The sequence below is a fragment of the Ascaphus truei genome, chromosome 5, assembly GCF_040206685.1.
Source record: "Ascaphus truei isolate aAscTru1 chromosome 5, aAscTru1.hap1, whole genome shotgun sequence".
In the NCBI taxonomy this organism is placed as follows: Eukaryota; Metazoa; Chordata; class Amphibia; order Anura; family Ascaphidae; genus Ascaphus; species Ascaphus truei.
This window is the reverse complement of record NC_134487.1, coordinates 103,668,781-103,694,096: the sequence shown is the minus strand read 5'-3', so window position 1 is coordinate 103,694,096 and position 25,316 is coordinate 103,668,781. Positions and strand designations below refer to the sequence as shown.

The 25,316-nt window shown below is 42.5% G+C and overlaps 1 protein-coding gene across 1 annotated transcript in view; it reads right to left on the bottom strand.

Moving 5' to 3' along the window:
* NTN4 (netrin 4) overlaps positions 1-24,807 on the bottom strand; it is a 159,206-nt gene extending 134,399 nt beyond the window's left edge. The window contains exon 1 of the mRNA XM_075600401.1: positions 24,192-24,807. Within this exon, the coding sequence (XP_075456516.1) occupies positions 24,192-24,246 (55 nt within the window). The 5' untranslated portion in view covers positions 24,247-24,807. The remainder of the gene's footprint in view (positions 1-24,191) is intronic.
* Between the last annotated feature and the right edge of the window lie 509 nt (positions 24,808-25,316).

Here is a 25,316-nt window from a genome sequence, read left to right as displayed (position 1 = left end):
TCCAACCGGAAGTCGTCACCGCAAGGCCCGGACGTGACGACAGACGCTTCCCATCCGCGACCGGACGAGGGGGCACCCTCGAGGAGGGATACTGAAGGGACTGGAGTTTCTATCTCCCGATTTACCGAACCAACTGCCTCAAGTAAAACTTTATGTGAATCTGTTCGTATATCACATTGTGAGTACATGTCCTATACTTTTTTATTTATAAAGTCTGGTGTTTTCTGGTCAACACTATGGTTTCCCTCTATTCCTGCATGATTGCGTGTATCTGACTGGGAGTTGAGATCTTCATGAATATACCATCCAGCCTGATATCAGTGTTTACTGCTGTATGCTGCGGCCATATCCACCTGTCACTGCAAGCTGGAGTCTCCAAGAACCACCTCTAAACCACTTGCTGTTTTTTATCTTACTTGTTGTAAGTAGGTCATCTATAAGAGCCAAGTTATTATACTGCATATCACTTTTTTAGTTAATCTACTGCACTATGATGTTTTATGTCTTTTTTTCTGGGTGTTCCTGATGACATCGCTCCCTTCCTGCCCTGGATCCTAACTACTTGTAAGGGAATCAGTGCATATTCCCTGGAAGGTTGAGAATATTTCAGCAATACCTTATAATTTATTTTTATTTTTTTATTTCTTTATTCACATAATTGTTGTTATAGCGCCGTTCCAAGTCACTGGGTTTCATATTGACTCCAGAGAATTGGAAAATGTCATATAAAAGAGGGCAAATTAATATATAAGCCTACAGTATGTATTTTATTTGCCGTTATAATGTCTGATGAGAGGATTAATCCCCAGAAACGTCACATTTTTGTGCAAATAAATAGCTACTCCGTATGAATGTAATGAAGCGAATTCATCCTGCAATGCTGACTGATTTAACCCTTTGAGGGCACGAGAGGGTGGGGGGGGCGAAGCGGTCATGTGATCATTCCGTCACTGATCACGGAACGGGAGGAGTCATACCCCATCCAGTCCTGATCAGTGCAGATTACGTTGTAGCAAAATGAGTGGAATTTTCGGATGTAGCTACTATGTCATTGGGACCCTTGGAGTACCAGACTCCATCACATAGTAGCTGCGTACTGGGGCGCCAAAAGGGTTAATGAAGCAATCCCACCCCAGAACATTAAAAAATATATATTTCATTGAAACAATGGGGTCCTCTGGTGCTTAACTGCTCCGGGTTTCCGAGATAATTACTCATGCCGGTGCTCCGTCCTGGGGAGACACAATATGGTTGCAAAACGTTATGGGATCTGCCGGCCAACAGAAAGCTGCCACCTGTGAGCTGCATCGCAGGCTGTGGCTTCCTATTGGTCGATGCTGGCGACCATATTGCACTCTCCACGAGAAGGTTGAAAATAGAGCGATTTCAGCACCACAAGACCCGCAGTTCTGGATCCAATTACAGTACGTAAAAAAAATGATGGATTACTACTTTAAATGTATCAAAAGGAGGACGTTTTACACAGACTGGGCATTTCTTTTTGTATTGCCCCTTTTAAAATATACAAAACACGTATGCAGGAAAGGAAGGCTAACCAATGTGTCTACAAGGGACGTACACAAATCACATCCCGGAAACCTGCCACTGCTAGCGGGACCCACACCCTGCGCTTATTCTCTTTTCCCTGTTAATGTCTGAGGAGAAACAAGAGATATAATCTTCCATTTTCTAGGCATTAATGTTTTCATAATTAAATATGAAATCCAGTTGCTGCTGTTTATGAGGATGCCCTGCTGAGACCCGGAGTGTTTAAGTGCATCCAATAAACACAAGGATGATGCTCACTTAAAACAGTCTCATAAAAAAACAACAGCAAGAGCAGACAAATCGGAGCATCATTTACAGTCAAAAATTGCTCAAATCTCCTGCGGTCACGCGGACCAATAGGAAGCCGCATTCTCATCCATTGCGGATTTCTATTGGATGACCATGGAAATTCCAACACAAAACCAGGAAGTGTTCCCTTCACCGGTCTTATCTCGCAAGTTTGGTGTCACTGGAGCTGAAAATAGTGAGATGCAACTCCAGGGACCCCCAGTCCTGTGAAGAAAAGGGGTGGAAATTTGGCATTACGGCTTTAAATGCCTGCATAACTAGCTTTCCATCACTGAACAAACTACAGGACAATCTAAATGTATGTCCCACAAGCAACTTATTCAGTGAGGAATTTCAGCCGAAAACGTTATGATTGGCCCCTTGGACATATATAGAATCAGCCCATTAATGTGCATCTCTTAATAATAGAGCTTTTACTGTTCATAAAAATAAAACAATGTAAGTAAAGGCTTACATCGAAGTACAAAATAATTGTAATAAACATAAACGAAAAATGTGCATATACCTAAAAACAAATAAACATATAAGTGTATGCTAGGGGCAAAACATGGTGAATAACTTTTATAAATGAAATGCATTGCTGGCAGTGACAACATTAGAACATGCAGAAAACTGATATTCTACTGATTTTTGGATCAGGACCATGAATAATGTTTTTTTTTGTGCGCATATATATAACATTTTTAAAATGATTCAACTTAATTTATAAAGAAGCCTTCCGCACTGATCTGTTGGCATAGATAGAAAAACTGCAGGCGATACTGAAATTTCATTTTGTAGGCCAACGTTTTATTACTGTATTTCCAGAGCATGCTTTGATACAGTCAATGAAGTGTTAGAATGATTTTCAGTTCAGATTGACACTTCAAGATAGCTATACATTTGTAAATGCTAGGAAGGGAAACTCTATAACATTTAGACAATGGCATTAGAATAACTAAACTCTCCAGTCTAGTCTTTCATCTCACTTGCCGACTACTTCCATAGTATTTGAGTTTCTGAATAATCATTCAAAATCATTTTTTGTGCTTAACTTAAGAATTTGAAAGAAGCTTTCATAAGATTAGTATGGCAGTACTAATTAGTAGTACTATTAGTATGATTAGTAATGTACCGGGTACTCGGAAATTACCCGATACCCGCCATGCCCGGCCATATTTCACCCAGCCAGAAATTACCTGGACCCAGCCCAGGGCGCTGAAACCCGGTGTCAGGTACTTCGGTCCTGTTCTGCTCCCTCGGTCCTCCTCCTCAATTAGCCCCCTTCATACGGGGTGGCGGGAGAAGAGGACGGAGAATGGCAGGAACAGAGCAGCAGAAGAGGAGGACAGCAGCCAGCGGCAGAGGGAGAGAAGAACGTCAGCCGGGAGAGGACAGCGGGCGGCGTAGGGAGAGGAGGATGGCAGCCTGCAGAGGACAGCAGGCGGCGGCAGAGAAGGATGGCAGCCGGTGGTGGTGGGAGAAGAGGATCATGTGAACAGAGCAGGAGCGGCATAGTAGGACGGCTGGGGAGTAGCGCACTGTAGCAGCAGCAGACACCGGAAGTCAGAGATGACTTCCAGGTTGGCTCCTCCACGGCCGTCCTCCTGTGTTGCTCCTGCTCCGCTTATATGGCTTTCTTCTCCCACCGGCTGCCGTCTTCCTCCTCTCCCTCCGCCACCGGCTGCCGTCCTCTCCTTCCACTGCCCGTTGTCGTCCTCTGTCAGCTGACATCCTCCTCCTCTCCCTCCACTGCCGGCTGCTGTCCTCCTCCTCTGCTGCCACCACCTTGCATTTGCCACCGCCCCCCAAACCTACCCGACCGGATACTGGGCTGGGTAATTTTTCATTTTTCCCCGGGTACCTGGAACCCGGTATTTTTTAGGACCCGATACATCACTTCCTTTTCACATTTATCACAAAAAATTCCAGCAAATGTGAATTCCACATAAAGTGACTTGCTCAAGGTCCCATGGAACTGACATCGGGATTTGAACCAGGTTCTCCCGATTCAAACTCAGCGTCTCAGCGTCATTGTTCTCAGAATCAGTGTCTTTACTCACTGAGCTACTCCACTCCTTTATGGCCGATTGAAATGGAAGTGGAGCTCCCTCCAATTCTGTTTCCGGCTTATGGGGCCTAGCCGCGTCATTGATTGCTCCTGGAGACGCAGAGCTGCTGGATGTCCGGTGGTGCTCTGATGCTGCTGGACACCCGGCTCTGTAAAGGTTTATGACCCCACAACCCAAAGAACTGTATTTGTGCATGGATGATTTGCAGTGGCAGATTTCCCATTAGGGCCGGGCCTAGGGTGACAAAAATGTCAACCCCCACATACATTTACCGCACTCTCGGGCCTACCGGGCCTGAGAGGAAGTCACTTGCATATGCCGTACGTGGACGTCACCAATGTGGCATCACACAGTGTCTCATTGCGGCATTAAATGATGTCATGGCATTCCCATGGCAATGAGATGCCGTGTGATGTCACTTTGTGACATCTGCAGCGTCATTTGGTGCTTCAAATCGGAAGGAGGAGGAGGGTTAGGATTATGAGGAGCATGGATCAGATCTAGGGGACCCCCTAGTTAAGGTAAGCGAAAACAAGATTTAAAATGAGCAGCTAATTTTAGCTATTTACTTGTAGGAGAGAAATCTGAGCTTTTAACTCATGATTCAAATCTGTTGGTCTATTCAGTATAGCCACCTAGGGACTACCATTTTAGCTCAGGGCTTTACGCCAATAAAAGGGTTAGGCTAGGTCCCCAGTGGCCACGGCTGCGTGTGCGACAGCGTGCATGCCGCACACAAGGCACAGACAGCCCTCTATGGGACAGGCCCCAGTCGGTGTGTGTGCGTGCGCGCACAAGGCGCGATGTGCGACCGCCTTGACCAAAAGACAATATTTTTGTATTTTAGCGCAGCGGGCGAGCATTGGCCATGTCACAGCGGTGGTTCAGTCAATGAGGGCGAACCAGCCGCGTGACATGGCCACGCCACGCCTCCCCGTCGCGTGTTGCCAGTAGTTCACCTGGTCACGCTGATGCCGGGAACGAGCGCAGCCAGACACTCTGTCGCACACCCTGGGGCCTTAGCCTTAACTGTGTAAGCTCACACAGAATAACGCCCCTCTCCTATCACATGGTGTAGAGTGACTTGGCAGGAAAGAAGCCATTTCCACTTTAGGCATGGTTACCAGTGATGTCACCATCAGGGTATAAATAGACTGATAGAAGGTTCTAGAGGTTAGGTTCCTCACAGTGACCATTGGAGGGCCTCACAGTGAAGTCATGTAAATAAGTTTCAGTGTATAGATAAGTATATTAATATTGTCCTGTCCCTGTTTGTTTTAAGTGCCCTACCCAGTTAGCGTCTTTAGTAGTGTATTTAGATAGCTCTCTAGATTCACCAACAGGAAGCATATGTCCCAATAGGGTTCTCTAAGTAGTAGCCCCGGGGCATAGTCAAATTGGCCAAGCCGGGAGGTCCGCAGCTAACTCAGACCTGGTGTGCCTAGAAGAGGTACACAGTATTCATCACTGTGATACTGATCCCAATGAGAAAGAGAGCCGGGCTAATCCCAGAAGGGGCCCAGTTGAAATGGAGTACAGTATAATGGACGCTATACAGGAGATAGTAAACACGAGAAGGAACAAGCCTAAGTATCTCCCTAGAGTAAGAAGAGTGAGAGTTATTTAGGGCAGAATCAGTGATGTACAAACCCGGTAATGTCTCCAGGTTATGTGTGTAACAGAAGCATGTTTTTATCTGAAGAGCATTATCAATGGCTGTCAATAAAGCTCTTGTTTTGTACTACAAATGTTCCTGGCTCCAACCATTATTCCATCTACATATCTACTACCAGCCTGCATGGACCCAGGACCCTGACAAGGTATGAGAGACTGAGCCCAGCCATGTATATAGTCAACACCAATGTAAACTCCTTTAGAGCCGGGCAAGGAGGCTTACACCAATAAAATACCCTTTAGAAAAACTTGAGTGGAGCTCTTGCATAGGTTAATAGCAAACTGTTTAATGATGTCACTATTCTTGACATATTTAGGACACCATTCCAATGCAACAGGAACCACAAAAGACATTGCATGGCCACTATTTCTGCAGATGTTGAAGGATCTTTATCCAATATCATTCACCTGCCTTTACCGAACTAAGCACAAAACTTAGAGCTGCTTTAGAAAACACTGTATAGCCCATTCATTTGAGTGTCTGAAAGGTGTCTTATAAAGTAGATTTGCTTAGAAAATATAGCCCATAATCCCTTCCTCTGTAGGACAATTCTCCCATGTGTTATGACTGTGTCTTTCATGGGAGCTAGGATATGCATCACAAAGTAATTATGTTGATCCTCAGACCAACTATTGGTTGGCTACTTTAAATTCTCCAAGGAGAACAAAGTTAGGTAGCTGGAACTGTAGCGATACATATTATTATTACATTGTGGCATGTCATTTTTAGGGAAAAGAAGCAACACACCATTATATTTACATACTGTAGTAAAGTTCTATAGGTGAGTGTTTCAGATTTTTTTAACTGTCCTTTCATTTATGTAATTAACTATCATTTTTACACAGATAGAGACAAGGCCTACTACGTACATTTGCTTTTGATCTCGAGTTTTATTACTAAGTCCTATTTCCGCTAATATATCAGTCCATGACAACCACAATCCTGACAGTTTTAATTGAATAATCCTTGATGCATCATAAAGCAGATATGCTGATAATCCCTTGTATTACCCATAAGCTTCTAGTCTTTAAAGTTTGTAAATATGAATTTACTGAAACTATCCTGTCTGTTTAATGGGGATCCTTTTAAGATCTGCCTATTCCCTAAATAACTACACAGGGATTTTTTTTCTATTGAAATGTAGAAAATCATTACTTTCTCCCAGTGACACTTAATGGAAAAGTACAAGATTCAGTGACATAATTTGTTTTGGCATCTATATAACTGGCAAAGAAATATAATTCTCTCAGTTCCTTTCTCTCTCTCGTTCTCTCATTTGTTGCCCTCAGGAAACCCTATTCTGTGTCTCCCTATAGGAGAATTGAGGATTACTGGTTGTTTTAACTTTTGGTAAATATACTTTTGATGTAGATGTAGCTCGTCTAGTGTTGATATATTCACTATGCTAGGAAAGGTTCAATATTATTGTTTTTTGTTCTACCTGCTTTAATAAAACCATCGTTTTTGGAATACTCAGAAACTTGTGTATGTTTTTTTTTTTTTTTTCCACTTTTTCTCACTTGTAATCCTTAGGGTCCCCAAAACTTCTGCACCTCTTCTGCACAGGGCAAGCAGACCAGCATGCAAACTCCCCGTCTGCTTGGATCCGTCAGCCTTCCCTTGCGTACTTTCTTTTTGCGGGGGATTGAACACTCTATGGGGCAAGGGACATTTGTTTCCTATTGTATCATATTGTGGAAGCATTTTATCTGTACTATTTTTGCATGCTATTGTCCTCCCTCCCATAGTGTACTGTGCTACAGAATATGTTGACGCCATACAAATAAAAGATAATAATAATAGGGAGTTCCCCTGCTCTGCTACAAAGTTAGATAGCTACAGTATTACATCGATTAGGAGGGGTGATGAAAAGGATAAATACATATCTCATACAGGTAGATAGATCGTAGCAATTCTCACTAGCATTTGAGTCACAAATACTACTTACTGTACCTTGTGCTATATTTATCCCCGTCTGGTAATGTCTACAATATCAAGCATTCAGCTGTTTCCAACCATTATATATGAGGTCACAGCTCACAGTTCTTCATTATTTTAATCAGGGGTTTCTAGCTAATCTTTGCAAAATTGAGAGAAGTTATTTTTTATCAGCACATTATGAAAAGTTATATTTTAATCTAATAGGAGGTTATCTCTTGAGTGCTACTACTGTACAAGTACATAGAGGGATACTTTGTGTTATAGCAGAGAGGTTAACAATGTACCTGCAGCTATAGCAGTTTACAAACAGTCTGATCACAAAGGAGAAGCAAAGATTGTACACTGTATTCCAAAGCATTTGGCTACTGGGAAGACATTCAAAGTTTAAAAAAATACTTAATATAATATTTGATAATAATACTGCCATTAGTTCACTTTGGTCCTAGGATGGACAGTCCTTTACAACCTAAAAAAAACTGTAAAATGGATTTTCTTTCTACCTTTATGACTGCTGATAAAAAGAGTAACATACAGAGGCACGCTAAAATAAGGGTTGTTCTACATAGTTATGGCAGAGTAGTATTTAGTGTACACACGATACGTTTCCTAAGTAATACATTGCACACAGTGGGGTCTAGTTACTAAAATCTCCTGGCTGTAAAAATAATGCAAAACCATTGAAAAAAAACACCACCATATTCATCAAAGAAAAATAAATCTCATTGAAAACAATGGGAGTTTCTCCTTTGATAAATCTGGTACAATTATTGTGGACAGACTCTGCCCTGGTTTTTCAGCCGGGAAACTTTAGTAAATAACTCTCATTATTCTAGAAATCAAGAGAGGAATCTTCTCATAGCCGTTAACTTTTTAAAAACCTATGCTTACAAATAGGTATAATATCTATGTTATAACGATTTTAAACACTTACAGTGGTCCCATCTTAATGGTGTGCATTTTTCGGTTGCCACAGTACTTTAGATTACTTATTTAGCAACAAAAAAAAAAAATGTCAAAAGATGTATTACAATGCTGCAAACATGAAAGAATGTTTAATTGACAGAAATAAGTCATAATTATATGTGAATGTGTTTGTTATGGCAGGAATGTGTGGAAAAGAACATGATGTGACGGATTAATCTTTTGTCATGTAGCGTCATGTAAGAATTTCCCTATGTATTATCATTAAGAGAAAGGGGTGATGTACTGTAATACATTTACTCTATTTTTGGACCTTGCTCTTATTCCTTATTGTAAGCGGAATGTTCTTGAATCACCCCCAAAGTTGCAACAACAGACACATTTGGGCATCAAGATGGATAGAAGCACAGCTGGTTGTGCCTCAGGGGGTTGTGTTGTTTTTGGTTAAACATACTCACAATTGTGCACTGTATTTAGTGGTAAGGCAACTTATTTCAGTTTCCACGGTTCATGAATTATATGAAGAAACATGTTAAGAAGGTACAGTCTGATACGGCCTGGCATTGTAAGTTATGTAACAGCGTTAAAGCACAGGAAGGTGTGGACAAGTGTTGAGTAATGCATTCGGAAACCTTCAAGCAATATGTGTACTGTATACAATATCGCACGGAAAGCCCTGTTGGCTTTCCATGCTGCACTCGATAAAATAAGGGCCTTTGTCTATCTGCCGATACACATAAGAATAAAAACATCAGCATTTCAGAGTCCTAAATGAATATTAATTGCATATGGTTTTTTTATATCAAAGTCTTCTGGTTGCAAAACTGGGGCAAAACTAGAGCACAAAATTGCCAGATTTATCAAAGCAAATGTAGCCCTGGTAAGAAATAGGGCTATAGTTCTGTAGCCCTGGTAAGGGCAGGTTGCCAGGAGTTATCATGGGTTTCCCCCACTTCAAGCACTTGCCCTGAGTGGTGGAGGTAGGTCACCTGACCCTGTGTCAAAGCAAGAGACACAGGGGCGGTGCCTGCTGATATCATAAAGAGCAGTTCACTTCCTATTTAGTGTCAGAGTTAGGCAGAGAAGTGTTGGTTGAAGTGTGTGAGTTACAGTTGGAGGAGAAGGTTAGTGTAGTGAGGTGGACCAGTACCTCTCACCCTGCTTAGGGGTGAGGGAAGAGTTAGCCCCACTCTGGATGTCCTTAATCCAGAGTGGTGGCAGGGAAAGGACCATCCTAAAGGAGAGCAATCAGAGTGGATCAGACACCCTGCACCTGTCTGCTGCTGCTGTGAATAAAGATTGCTGCTTTTAAAGAAAGACAACCTGTGTGAGACTGGAATCTCTCATCCCTGTGTGGGAACATTCTTGGTAAGGATTTCACCCCGCATTCTTGGGGCTTACTAAAGATGGAGGCGCTGCACCACTGAATGAGAACGAAGGCATCCCCCCCAGAAACCTGTTCCTGTTATCCCCCATGTCATCGCGGGAGACTCAGGCCCTCCTGTTGCCAGCAGGTATGCACCACATAAAGACATGTAGCCAGACCCAAGTTCACCTTAGGGGGCCCGATCTGCGATTGGCCCTGGGAAAAGGGGCTACACAAACAAATCCTATTGCTTTCAGTGGATTTCTTTGTGTTTATAAATCTGGTGCTGTTTGCTCTAATATGGCGCCAGTTTTGAAGTGAACGACGTTGATAAAAAGACCACTACAGGTCTATTGAGGTGGTGTATCAAAGGGGGATATGTACAGTTGTGTGAAAAAGAAAGTACATCCTCTTTGAATTCTATGGTTTTACATATCAGGACATAATAACAATCATCTGTTCCTTAGCAGGTCTAAAAATTAGGTAAATACAACATCAGATGAACAACAACATGACATATTACACCGTGTCATGATTTATTTAACAAAAATAAAGCCAAAATGGAGAAGCTATGTGTGAAAAACTAAGTACACCCTTACTGCTTCCATAGGAATTAAGATGCTAAGTAGCAGACAGGTGCTGCTAATCAAATGCCCTTGATTAATTGATCATCAGAAAGTGTGACCACCTCTATAAAAGCCGAAGTTTTAGCAGTTTGCTGGTCTGGAGCATTCAGGTGTGTGTTAACACAATGCCAAGGAGGAAAGACATCAGCAATGATCTTAGAGAAGCAATTGCTGATGCCCATCAATCTGGGAAGGGTTATAAGGCCATTTCCAAACAATTTAAAGTCCATCATTCTACAGTGAGAAAGATTATTCAAAAGTGGAAAACAATCAAGACAATTGCCAATCTTTCCATGAGTGGACATCCCAGCAAATTCACACCAAGGTCAGACCGTGCAATGCTCAGAGAAATTGCAAAAAAAACAAGAGTTACATCTCAGACTCTACAGGCCTCAGTTAGCATGTTAAATGTTAAAGTTCATGACAGTACAATTAGAAAAAGACTGAACAAGAATGGTTTGTTTGGAAAGGTTGCCAGGAGAAAGCCTCTTCTCTCTAAAAAGAACATGGCAGCACGGCTTAGGTTTGCAAAGTTGCATCTGAACAAACCACAAGACTTCTGGAACAATGTCCTTTGGACAGACGAAGCCAAAGTGGAGATGTTTGGCCATAATGCACACCGCCACGTTTGGCGAAAACCAATCACAGCATATCAGCACAAACATCTCATTGTATTTTATTGTATGTCTTTATTTATATAGCGCCATAAATATACATAGCGCTTCACAGTAGTAATACATGTTGAAATCATACAAATAACAAGTCATGGGAATAAGTGCTTCAGACATAAGAGTAATATTAAGGATTAGGAGTCCCTGCTGCTCCGAGGAGCTTACAATCTAATTGGTAGGTAGGGAGAATGTACAGAGACAGTAGGAGGGAATTCTAGTAAGTGCGTCTGCAGGGGGCCAAGCTTTATGTATCATGTGTCCAGGATTATCCACAGTGCTATTCATATGCTTCTTTAACCAAATGTGTCTTAAGGTGGATAGAGAGGGTGCTAGTCAGGTATTGAGGGGAAGGGCATTCCAGAGGTGCGGGGCAGTCAGTGAGAAAGGTTTAAGGCAGGAGAGGGCTTTAGATACAAAGGGGGTAGAAAGAAGACATCCTTGAGAAGACCGCAAGAGTCGGGATGGTGCATAGCGAGAATTTACCAACTGTCAAACACGGTGGTGGAGGGGTGATAATTTGGGCTTGTTTTGCAGCCACAGGAGCTGGGAAGCTTGCAGTCATCGAGTCAACCATGAACTCCTCTGTATACCAAAATATTCTAGAGTCAAATGTGAGGCCATCTGTCCGACAGCTAAAGCTTGGCCGAAATTGGGTCATGCAACAGGACAATGATCCCATGCAAACCAGGAAATCTACAACAGAATGGCTGAAAAAGAAAAGAATCAAGGTGTTGCAATGGCCCAGTCAAAGTCCAGACCTAAACCCAATTGAAATGCTGTGGCTGGACCTTAAGAGAGCTGTGCATAAACAAATGCCCACACACCTCAATGAACTGAAGCAACGTTGTAAAGAAGAGTGGGCCAAAATTCCTCCACAACGATGTGAGAGACAGATAAAGACACACAGAAAACGATTACTTCAAGTTATTGCTGCTAAAGGTAGTTCTACAAGCTATGAATCATAAGGTGTACTTAGTTTTTCACACATGGCTTCTCCATGTTGGCTTTATTTTTGTTAAATAAATCATGACACGGTGTAATATGTCATGTGTTGTTATTCATCTGAGGTTGCATTTACCTAATTTTTAGACCTGCTAAGGAACAGATGATTGTTATTATGTCCTGATATGTAAAATCATAGAATTCAACAAGGGTGTACTTTCTTTTTCACACAACTGTATAATTTTGACTGTGACTGTGTTAATGTGTTTTGCTCCAATTTTTCTCCATTGTGCCGGTGATTTTTTGGGCAGGTGACATAGGAGAAGTTTCAGGAGGACAGTCAGCAAAATATTTGCGCAAAAAATGTCTCCAGTTGTCCTTTTTTTCCATGTCAAATACATTTTCCAAGTCTTACGTCCTCTTCTCCTGAGAGATCTTTTCTACATGTACGAATAAAGATTAACACGCTTCACACGTGACCCTGAAGTAAATTGGGGCAGGGGCAGAATTTTTGCTCTGTGTTTTGGAGCAAATTGCTTCATCTTGAAATGAAATGAGTTCAAAGTTCTAGTATTGGTCCTGGAGAAATGCAGATTCATTGTGGATTGCGATACCTTTCAAGGCACTAACATTTTAGTGCTTCATAGGCGAAATGATGGTGTACAGAGCTTTCGAAACCTCATAGGTTTCGTCTTCAAGTGTATGTTGGGCTGCTAAAAGGTATCACAACATACAAAAAAGCTGAAAAACGAGAGCAAAGCTTTGACAACCACAATGCATCCAAAGTATCAATTCGAGAAAATTCCTGTGCTTCCGGTAGGACTTTTTTCTATAATACCCCTGGTGCAGTTAGTTTGTTCCAACTTTGCCTGGTTTTTCAGGCATGAGACTTTGATACTTAGCCCCCTTCAGTGTCAGCAGGGATGGCTTTTGTTCCCCTATTTTTGGCATCGTGACTGCACATTAAACTTGAACTTCTCTACGGCCGGTGGAGTCCGTAACACATTGCACAACAATTTGCTGCTGTCCCCGTTGGCAGAGAGGAGGCTAAGTAATCCTCTTTGATCTATCATTATTAGAAAATGTCAATGCTCACTTGCCCTCCGGCGCTATCACTGATATTCCATCATTCCCTGCTGACACACTGGAGCTGAGCATCCGACTGTGCACCATGGTGGACTTGAATACAACTGGCCTGGACCTCATTTACATTCAAATGCACTCTTCAGAGCATATTCGTTTCCTGTGAGGTTATTTCTCCCAGAAGTCCATGGACAGAAGTACTAATAGGAAATCAAAAGCCAGAAAGCCAGAGAAGCCCTGTATTAAATCTCAGTATGGCATCACTAATACACAGATCAAAAGACGCAATGAATAAAATGAATCTAACCGACGTGAAACTGCAAAGGAAAGCCTGGGGAGGTGTTTGTTTGTTTCTTCCTTCTTTTCCAAACGAAGTAACTTCACATCACACAGTACTAAATAAATTGCATTTTAAGCAGTGTTCAAAGAGTGACGGCACTGAGGGGAACCATTCCATTTCTGTATATAACGCCAAACGTGTGTATATTTGTTCAACAGATATCTGATTTATTTTTAAAAGGCTTTTCTAAGTTTCTCTCCTCATGAAATAAATACAGAAATAAAAAAAACATTTGAAGATAGTCCAAAGTGTTTTGGAATCAGGCAGAGAATAACTGCATGTTTTATTGCATTTTGACCTGTGATTTGACCTCCCCACGACACAATAAAAGGATATAGGAAAGACATCTAAAAAATATATAAAGGGCAACAAAGGAATTGGTTGAATGATGAAACGTATTGAGAAATCTGTCTGTGATTACTCAACTTGAGTGTAAAGAGGACCCTATCCATGGGAAGTACAAGAGAAGGAAGAGGAGAGGGAGGCAGACATTTTAAACACGCGTAGAGAAGAGAGGGATGGGTTTACAGGAAAGAGAAAGGGGGAAGAGGAGGAAAAGGTGTACCCTCTCACAAACAGATGCTTTAGCCTCACAAATGTTGGCCTGGAAATCCACTGTGAGAGGCACAAAAACACATACCTCAACATATACAATATATAGTAGTCTCGTTTGAGTGAGCCTGGTATCTAAATACCATAGTTTAACAAAGACGCATTAGAACTAAAGTTGCCGTCGTCTAGGCTGAGTTAAGGCAGTTATTAGAATATGACAGTGTGACGGTGAAGGGGTAACCAGGCTCATCAATAAAGGTCATGCCCACTTGATTACCTCTGATCTGTGTGTTGGGGTCCTAGAATGTCAGCTCTTGGACCCAGATGTCCTAAATGCATTACTGTGATTTCTAGGCTGTGATTTTCAGGGTAGGTTTGACGGAGAAACTTCTTTCAGATTGCGTCTATTTAGCGGGGTTCCAACGTTACTGGAGACCCCAAAAATGTACCCGGTATTCAGGTTAGATTCCCGGCTACATTGAAGCGCAGTGCTCCGGTAAAAACCCTTCTTCCCATTTTTTCCATGAAACAAAGCAGGGTCTTCCCTCTCCTAGACACCTGGGCGTTGGTGCCAGTGGGTCTAACCCTTGGTCCTAGATGAAAGGGACACCAGATGGCTAGAGGTGTGAGCCATTTGTTAGCAAGAAAGGCTAAGTGGAGCACCCACATCCTCAGCTGAAATGGTCCATGTGGCCTAGCCCAGACAGAGTGGAGCCTCGCGCCGGGGTGGGATAAGGGGCAGAGAAGAATATTTTTACGGCCCCTGGGAACACGCAGGTGTTTGGGAAACCCCGTCTAGTCGCCTCAGATTAGTTGCTAGGTCAATTGCTAAGGTTTTTTGATTGGGCTGCATGCAGGGTTTCTGGGAATGAAAACCAGAGGTTTTAAAAACTCTGACACATCTCACATTTGGCAGATTCCCCAGAGATTCCTAAAAGAGGTTTTTTTCCCAGTGATTCAAAGGGATTGAATACTTGTGCCAAGATTCCAGAAGTCCAATTTGCCATAAGGGCAAGAACGGGTCGGACTGGACTCAGAGACACCTTGCTGTGATTGCAAGGAAAAAGGCTACAGGACTTTTTAAACCGGAATGTTTTCTAAGTCCCCACTTCAGCACTGGACTGTTTTAAAGACTTTATTTCAACTAGGAAAGTCAGTTTGTCAACCCCAGACCCCCAGTAAGTGTATCTTTTTCTGTCTATTGTAATTCAATGTGTGTTTGCCTGTTTCTATTAAATAAATTACAATTTATTTTACTTATTGGCTTTGCTCAAGGATAAGATCGCGGTATAAAGGTATATTTTGCCTGGTCTCCCGTGACAGACAGTGGTTGCCATGTTTAAATGTCTACAAAAATTGACATCAATTTTTTTTTTTCTCCAAAAAAAGATAAATATGAAAACTTCACACGGAAATATGTCTTTAGAAGGAAGATCGAAATGTTAACCCCATTTTATATTGTTATCTTTCTTAATTATACATTACACACCAGTCTTGGGGACTTGGGATATATATTGAATACTGCTTTATAGTGATGCGAAATCAATGTTATGTATCCCTCTACTACTCTTAAGGATTTGGCTCCATATTTACTAAGCAGTGTTATCCCATAAGTAGGGTGACCATATTATTTAAAGTGACAAACCGGAACAAAATACTAAATAATTTATTAATCATTTCTCCCTCTCTCTCACTCACGCACCCTTCCCTCTTTCTCACTCACGCATCCCTCTCTCACTCACTCATTCCAGCTTTCTATCAATTACCCATAACTCATACTCCACTCTCCCCAATCTAACATTCCACTCTCACTCCTCCACCTCTCTTACACCTCTTCTTTCGCTCACTCATTCCCCTCACACATCTCCCCCTCATTAATCCCTCACTCACACACACACAGCTCCCCCCCCAAGAGACAGACAGCTCCCCCCCCACCAGACACACACACCGCCCCACAAGACACACCCCACCACCCCATACACACACACACAGCCCCCACCACTACATTGAGACACAGGCACAGCCCCCCCCACATTGAAACATAGACACAGCCCCCCACCCCCGCAGAGACACAGACACAGCTCCCCCTCCCCAGAGAGACACAGCCCCCCCAAACCCCCACAGAGACATAGCTTCTCCCCCAGACACAGCTCCTCCCCCACAGAGGCACCACTCCCCCACAGAGACACAGACAGCTCCTCCCTCACAGAAAAACAGACAGCTCCTCCCCCAAAGAGGCAGACACCCCCCCCCAAGAGACACAGACCCTCCCGCAGAGACACAGACACAGCTCCTCCCCCACAGAAAAACAGACACAGCTCCTCCCCCAAAGAGACAGACCCCCCCCCAGAGACACAGACCCTCCCGCAGAGACACAGCTCCCCCCCAAAGACACACAGACACAGCTCCTCCCTCACTGAGATACAGACACAGCTCCCCCCTCACAGAGATACAGACACAGCTCCCCCTCACAGAGACACAGCTCCTCCCCCACAGAGACACAGGAACAGCTCCTCCCCACAGACACAGCTCCTCCCCCACAGAGACACAGCTCCTCCCCACAGAGATACAGACACAGCTCCCCCTCACAGAGACACAGCTCCTCCCCCACAGAGACACAGGAACAGCTCCTCCCCACAGACACAGCTCCTCCCCCACAGAGACACAGCTCCCCCCTCACAGAGATACAGACACAGCTCCCCCTCACAGAGACACAGCTCCTCCCCCACAGAGACACAGGAACAGCTCCTCCCCACAGACACAGCTCCTCCCCCACAGAGACACAGCTCCTCCCCACAGACACAGCTCCTCCCCCACAGAGACAAAGCTCCTCCCCCACTGATACACAGCTCCTCCCCCACAGAGACAAAGCTCCTCCCACACTGATACACAGCTCCTCCCCCACTGAGACACAGCTCCTCCCCACAGACACAGGAACAGCTCCTCCCCCACAGAGACACAAACACAGCTTCTCCCCCACAGAGACACAGACACAGCTCCCCCCCCCACCCCACCCCCACAGATACAGCTCCTCGCCGAGAGACACAGGCACAGCTCCCCCCATTCAGAGACACTGGACCCCCCCCCCCACTGAGACACAGCTTCTCCCCCACAGAGACAGCTACTCCCCCACAGAGACACAGCACCCCCCCCCACAGAGACATAGCTGCTCCCAACATACACAGCTCCTCCCGCACAGAGACACAGACACAGCTCCTTCCCCACACAGACACAGCTCCTCCCCCACACAGACACAGCTCCTCCCCCACACAGACACTGCTCCTCCCCCACACAGACACAGCTCCTCCCCCACACAGACACAGACACAGCTCCTCCCCCACACAGACACACCTCCTCACCCATAGAGACACAGGGGAGGCCTCATGTACCGCGTTGCTCCCGTGGGCGGATGAGGACATTGGGCCCGCCTTCCGGGGGCGAGCACAACAGATGCTGATGATGGAGGAGGTAGCAGTGGAAGCACGTGACTAAAACATCTCATATATTTTGGTTTTAAATTTCAAAACCGGTCCAAATGAGACATTTTACGCACCCCTTCGGGACACTGGGACAACACCTCAAAACACGGTGAAACTGGTATGCATGTTCACCTTACCCATAACACATGTTGCCGGAAGACACCTTGCAGCCCAATAAAGTGAATGGGACAACAGGAGGCGTCCGGTGCCAGAAAGTGTCTATTGCAATGCCACTGCTTAGTAAATATGGACCATAATGCTATTTGTTTTTAAAGTACATAATGATCTGTCAATGGATTTAAACAAACCAATCTGCACATGCAAAGCCCAGGGGCAACTGCCCCTTGTGACTCCCCCCTAGTAAGCTCTTGTCAGCTCCGCTGAAGGAGCCTGACATGCATTGCTTTGCATTGTTCTAAGAGCTGTCCAAAGTCACAAATTCCAAAAAAGCAAGACAGTATAACACAGGCCCCTCCAGCATCAAAGAGATTACAAGTACTGTAACTGTGACCTGGGAAATATTTTTTAGATCTTAGCCACTGGCATGCCATTTGTGCATTACCAAGTCAATCGGCTACATTTTGCAAGCAAAGTGTCAGTACTTCTGCCCTGCTGTGAATGGTCTGATGGGGAACTGAAACTGTTTCTTAGTCATAAAGTACGAAATTAGTAGATCACACACATCGCTAGAATAATTCAGCATTAGCTAGGGGTGACAAAATAAACAAAGGAAAATAATGTCATAACCAGCACAAACAGATTTTAATTATCCGGGCATCGACTGGAGCAATGACAGGAAAAAGATTTTTCGTTGCACTTAAAGACAATTATATGACCCAAATTATTGAGAAAGCAACCAGGAGAAGGGCATTAATGGATTTGGCAATATCAAACAATGTAATAACAAATATTAAAGCCAGGGAACATTTGGGAAACAGTGATCATAACAGGGTTTCATTTGAAATCAACTATATAAAAAAACATATTATATAGGATCAACAAAGACTTGATTTTAGGAAGGAAGATTTTAGTAAAGAGTCTACATGGGATAAAATGGCACTGAAGCTCTTGCAGGAAAAAATACAGAAGAAAAACAGGCAGTCTTTAAAACTTTGTTAGATAAGTACACATCCGTGTATACTTAGTCCAGTACGTTAATAACATAAAGATTAGAAAAGAGAATATATGACCCTTTCAGTTTGAGATGGGCTGGCAAATTATTGGAGATGAGGAGAAGGTGGAGGTATTAAATTAATTATTTACTGAGGAGGAGTCAATTGAAAACATATTGCAACAGGAAGAAGCTACAACCTCAATATTAACTAACATTGTGTTGCCTATATTTAAAAAGGAAGCTAGATGAAGCTTAGAGGTTTATTAAGGGATAATATTCAGGAATAACTAATGGGTAACAAAATGATTCGTATTAGTCAGAATGGATTTATGAGGGATAGGTCAAGCTAAACTAACCTAATTAGTTTATTTAAAGAGGTAAGTAGGAATTTAGGCCAGGCCAATGCAGTTGATGAGGACTACTTAGATTTTTCACACCAGAGGTTAGTGTACAAAATAAAGGAAATTGGACTGGTAAAAATATTTGCACTTGGATTGAAAACTGCTTGAAGGATAGACAACACAAAGTTGTCATAAATGGAAAATGTTCAGGTCTGGCTCAAGTTCTAAGTGGAGTACCTGAAGGATCGGTACTGGGACCCCTGCTTTTTAACTTGTTTATTAATGACCTTGAGATTGGCATAGAGAGAAAAGTCTCCATCTTTGCTGATGACACTAAATTATGTAAGTAAGGTAGTAAATCAGAGCAGGATGTAATTTCACTACAGAAGGACTTGGATAAACTCGAAACTTGGGCAGGTAAAGGGCAGATGAGGTTAAATACAGATTAATGTAAGGTTATGTATTTGGGAAGCAAGAATAAACAGGCTACATACAAATTAAATGGGACAAAGTTATACCAATCATTGATGGAGAAGGATTTGGGAGTGCTTGTAGCCCACAGGCATAGAAATAGTGATCAATGTCAGTCGGTAGCTGCAAAGGCAAATAAGATATTATCTTGCATAAAACGGGATATGGATGGAAGGGAAGAACGCATAGTTTTGCCACAGCATAAATCCTTAGTAAGACCACAGCTTGAATAAAGAGTACAGTTTTGGGCACCACTCCATAAAAAATACATTATGGAACTAGAAAAGGTACAGAGAAGACACACTAAATAAATAAAGGGGGTGGAAGGTCTGACTTGTGAGGAGAGGCTAGCTAAATTAGATTTCTTTATATTAGAAAAGAGGCATCTAAGAGGGGATATGATAACTATATACAAATATATTAAGGGTCAATACAAGGAACTTTCAAAATAACTATTCATCTCAAGGGCAGTACAAAGGACAGTTATTTACAGTAAGGACAATTACAATGTGCAATTCATTACCCATGGAGACTGTGATAGGAGATACAATCGATATCTTTCAGAAAAAGTTAGAGCTCTTTTTAGAAAGGAATAGTATACAGGGATATACCAAATAAGTAAATATTGGAAGGATATTGATCCAGGGAGAAATCTAATTACCATTACTTGAGTCTGAAAGGGATTTATTTTTCCCTTTATGAGACATGGGATAATGTGTCACTGAGGCTTTTATGTTTGCCTTCCTCTGGATCAATATACTGTAAGTACAAATATAGGATGAGTATCTGTTGTCTAAATTTAACATAGGTTGAACTCAATAGATATGTGGGTTTTTTTCAACCGCATCTTCTATGTAGTGGATGCTGAAAAGTGCAGAAGGGAAGTGTGCTAAGAAGAAGCAAGCTTTACATTTAAGACTTGAAATCAGTGGTGGGCAACCTACACTAGTTATTGGTGTGATAAAGCACTGGGACACAGGCCATGATGGTACCATAAGATTTTACCAGGCATATCAAGTCTTAGTTGTTTAGTGAGTCTCAGTAGTTGCACAATAGTCTAGAATAGTCAATATGTTTTAAATAATTATCGTCATCTAATCCTAGAAGTTGGAAGCTCCCACAAAATTGTAATACTTGTACAGTATTATCTTAATATACAACAACAAATAACAACATGAAAAATTGCATTGATTACATCTATTATGACAAAAAAAAATCACACAGTTGTCAACAAAACAAGTAGCCCGTTTTCAGAAAGTCACATCATGGTTTAAATACTTTAAATGGGCAGTCTCATATTTATTAGAGTTGCAAAAAATGAAACCCCAGCTAGTGGGGTCATCATATAATCAAATAAACTACACATGCCCAGAGGCATGAATCAGTGAACTATATTTAAATGTAAAACACTAAGGGGTGATATACCAATGTAAATAATGTGTAAGGAGAAGTGACACACCTGGATGATATGTGTAGAAAGTAGCAGTTGCTGTCAGAACAGCTGAAGAGACCAGCACTTAGGATCCAAGGAATTTAACACAGTGTTAGTCAGAAGGATGGTTTTGCAACAAAGTCGACAGAATGTATAACAAATCACAGTTTTGATAGACTACAGACAGCAGGAACTCTATCTAATGCTATCAGGTGTACCACCTCAAACATCCACAGTAAAGGACTCTCTTGTGGACGTTTCAGTGCATTACACATGGTGGTCATTGGCTGTCAGCAGCAGCTATATTTGAAGCACTCTTACAATGATTTGTATGGGACAATTCTCTAGATCAGCAGGGCGCAAACTGGGGGCGTGGCCCCCAGGGGGGGGCGCGAGACTGAGTGCGGGGGGGCACGGGGTTTACAGAGGCTCCACGCGCTTCCCGAAGGCACTTAAATTAAGTGGCGGGGGAGCTACAGGGCCTCTGTAAACCTAACTTACCTTGGCTCCGGCGGCTTCTCACACGCGTCACCACAGCAACAATAGCAACACGAGGTCATGTGATGTCACGTTGCTATGGCAACGTGACATCATGACGCCGGGGTGAGGCGCGGAGGTGAGGGGAACGCCGGCAGGGGGCACGCGGGGGAAAAAGTTTGTGCCCCCCTGCTCTAGATCAGGGGTAGCCAACTCCAGTCCACAAGAGGTCAGGATTTTACAGAGGCCCTGTGCGCTTTCCAAAGGCAGTTAAGTTACGTGCCGGGAAGGCCTCTGTAAACTTCACTTATCTTGGTTCAGATGGCTTCTGGAGACGCGTCAGCATGGCAACGCAGCGTCAAATGATGCCGCGGGGTCGTGACGTTGCGTTGCTATGGCAACGTGACGTCATGGTGCCCAGAATGCCAGAACCAAGGTAAGGAGGCAGGAGAAAAAGATTGCGCTCCCCTGCTCTAGATAGAATATACACTCAGATACCCAGCAAGCTCTAAGAAACCCCAAAAATTACCACATAATAAATATATGTATATATACAGTGTTCGACAAACCTATACATTTGCACGCCCCGGGCGAGTGGATTTAACATCGTGGCGAGCTCCTATTGGCCCAAGCAGCACACGTGTGGTACTAGGTAGCGAGTAGATTTTTTGGTGATTTGTCGACCACATACATTACTCAACATACATTTTTACCGACTTGATCAGAACCTAAAACATATTCTATATATATGTATATATATATATATATATATATATATATATATATATATATATATATATATACATATATATAGAATATGTTTTAGGTTCTGATCAAGTCGGTAAAAATGTATGTTGAGTAATAAGGTTTGGGGTGGACTCAAAAGAGATGAGTCAAAGTTCTTCTTGAAAGCAACAAATGTTCATATTTTTTCTTAGTGCCTTTTTATTTCTAAAAATATAGTGGTAGTTCTGCTCCAGACGGAGGAAAAACTGTCAATAAATCCCCCAGGGGTTTAGCACTATACATTTAGTACATAAATCCTGTGTAAACCAAGAAAGTGGTTAATGCTTATACATGACAGTTACATATATTAGTAATATTTTTTAGTAGTAACGTAAAAAAGGGAGGAGTAGGTAGTATGATACCTTTTGTTGGACCAACACATAGTGGATAAATGACAAGCCTTGGAGCCTCACAGGGTTCTTTATCAGGCTCTAATTTCTCTAATATTTTATTTAGAAGACAGTCAGGTTATCTTTAACTCCAGTTGCTCTTGAATTATCCTCTGCTTCTGGACCTGTTACTGGCAAGCTGCAAATTCCTCATGTAAGTGTCATAATAAGTACATTTCTAAGACAATTTTTTAACCCCACACTCATCTCTACATTCCAATGCTCAGAAACCAGCATATCATCCAATTGCAACTACTGTACCAGCTCCAGTAACTTAGTTTTACTTTCACATACATTTTATCGTCGTATAATTTAAGAGTAGAGATTGGTGAATCTGTAAAAATGTGGTTTGTATTGGGGGGGAGGGAGGGGCAATTTGAAAAAATCACAAGCATAGTGCACATTTTTGTTATCATTTCTTTTGCTTGCACACATGCAAACTTTCACCTGGACGCAAAAGTTTTCCGTGCGAACTTTCATCTGCAAGTGAAAGTTCTCTGTGCGAACATGCACATTTTTGCATTTTCACCTAGTGGCATATTCTAACTAACAAATTTGCAAACATTTCACGGCAAATTAGAATGCCCAAAAAAAATCTACCCGTGTCTATTTAAGAATGAACGAAGAGTAAATGCTGTTACTAGCAGCTTTTTCCATTATAATTGGTAAGGTACTGATATGCTTTTTAATGTAATGTAAGATGCTTCACTTTATATACTGTATTACAATATAAAATGATGCAAAGTATGATTGTGATATGGCCCGTTTCAAAGACTGTTATGGTGCCATAACATATAACCATCTCTATCAAGCCTGACTAGTTTAGTGAGTCTCAGCAGGTGGAAAATACTCTCTTTCAATCCCAGTCTGAGTACATTAATAGTCACAAATGCACCCTTCATACAAGTCAGAATTAACTGAACCAAACCCCCTTCAGGTTCACTTAAGTTGCTCCCTTGGAACTTGGTAGCTCCTGACATACAGTGTAGATATTCCATAGTACTGGCATATAATGCTTGCACAATACTATCACAATATACAATAACATGTACCAGCATGATACATGTATTTATTTACAACATGTTTTACCAGGAAGTAATACATTGAGAGTTACCTCTCGTTTTCAAGTATGTCCTGGGATGGCATGGATCACATGTGTAAGGATGATGTTGAAATAAACACCATGGGAAGCAAACCCAGAAGGGAACCTTTAGAAAGTGTTGCACAGAAGAAAAAACATGGTACATATATTTTGTAGTTTAGCCCCCTCCCCTCACCCCTGAATAATACATATTAGAGATGCAAAATGTTCAAACACAGTGCTTACCATTTTAGCATGGATTTTATAAATCAAGAAATGGGAACTATTGGAAGCAAACATGCTTTTGCAGCTAGATATTTTTGACAATAATGACGATGATTTTGTAATGAGTCAAAAGCAAAAGTAAAAGGAAAGAAGAGGGGACATGTTGGCATGCTGTGGCTTCTGATACTTCTCTGCCTCAAGGTATTCCACATCTCTATAGATTACTATTTGAAAAACACTTAAGGCAAATATGTGACCGTGTTAATCATGTATTTGCAAGCAAAATGAGTGTGTCGTGTTGATGAGATGCTGTGCACTTCAGCGATTCGACAAGAAGCATAGAAATAAAACAAGAATACATGTAAACCAACCTGCAGCTACAGTGGAGGATCCTACACATATCACCAGCCAGCACAAGATATCCATGGTAAAAGATGTACTAAAAAGTGCATACACCTTCCCCCTCTTGTTCTGTAAACGCTCTTATCGGGGTGGGTACTGTTAGGTTATTTCCACTGGTGTCTTGTTAGTGACAGTGGACAAAGGTCCCATCAGCGTATGAAACTCCTAGGATTGTCTTACGTCCCCCAATCCCAAAACGCTGGTTCACAGCAGAGGACAGGGAAGCATGTCTCTCATCTCACCTCCCCAAAGTGATTGGGATCTTGGGATTGCTCATCTTTTTCAAGCAATCCTTTTTTTTTTTTTTAAACATAACATAAAGCCGCTTTATGGTTTAACCCGAGCAGCCCTGCGGGACCTTTGTGATTTGTCAGCCACTTCCCTTCTGTTGTCTTTAACAACTCCAAGAAGACGCAGTTTATTGCCTGGATATTATTGTCTCTTCCCTCCCTCTGATTACAGTGTGGGATCTTGGAGCTGTACAGCAAATGAGTGGGGGAGTTTAGACAGGCAGCACGGTTAGAAAGATCGTGCAGCATTCAGAGACCGCCCACTGCCGGCCCCCAGCCCTCCTCCTCCTTCGTGCATTCATATCCTTACTGCCCTGCTGCTGCTGTGCTGTGCTTTGCTGTGCTGTGCTGTGCTGATGTCCCTGCACCAGCTTATACAGACACTTAGCTCCTCGCAGCTTGAGCAACAGACATTCCAGTAAATCACTGACTCACTGCCTGTCAGATCAAGACATGCAAAGCTTTTTAAGTTAAATACAAAAATTAAAAAAAATCTATCATAGTCCTGACTGCAAACAAAATTTCCTCCCACCTCCAGGTCCCCATGGCTCAGTAACCTACCCTTTCTTCTGGTTCCCTGGCTGCCTGCCCTCATGACACAGTTAATTCTGAAAATTAGTCAGCCATCCAGTGATCATGACAGGGACGTTTTGGAAGCCTGGAGTCATGTAACTTTTAGATTAAGAATTATTTTTATATGGTGTGGAGGGTTTTACTGTAAAAAAATAAAAGACAATGCAGTGGCTGTACCTGGATTTGAACAAGGCTAGGGCCCATTTAACTGAGGGAGTCAAAAGTTGTGAT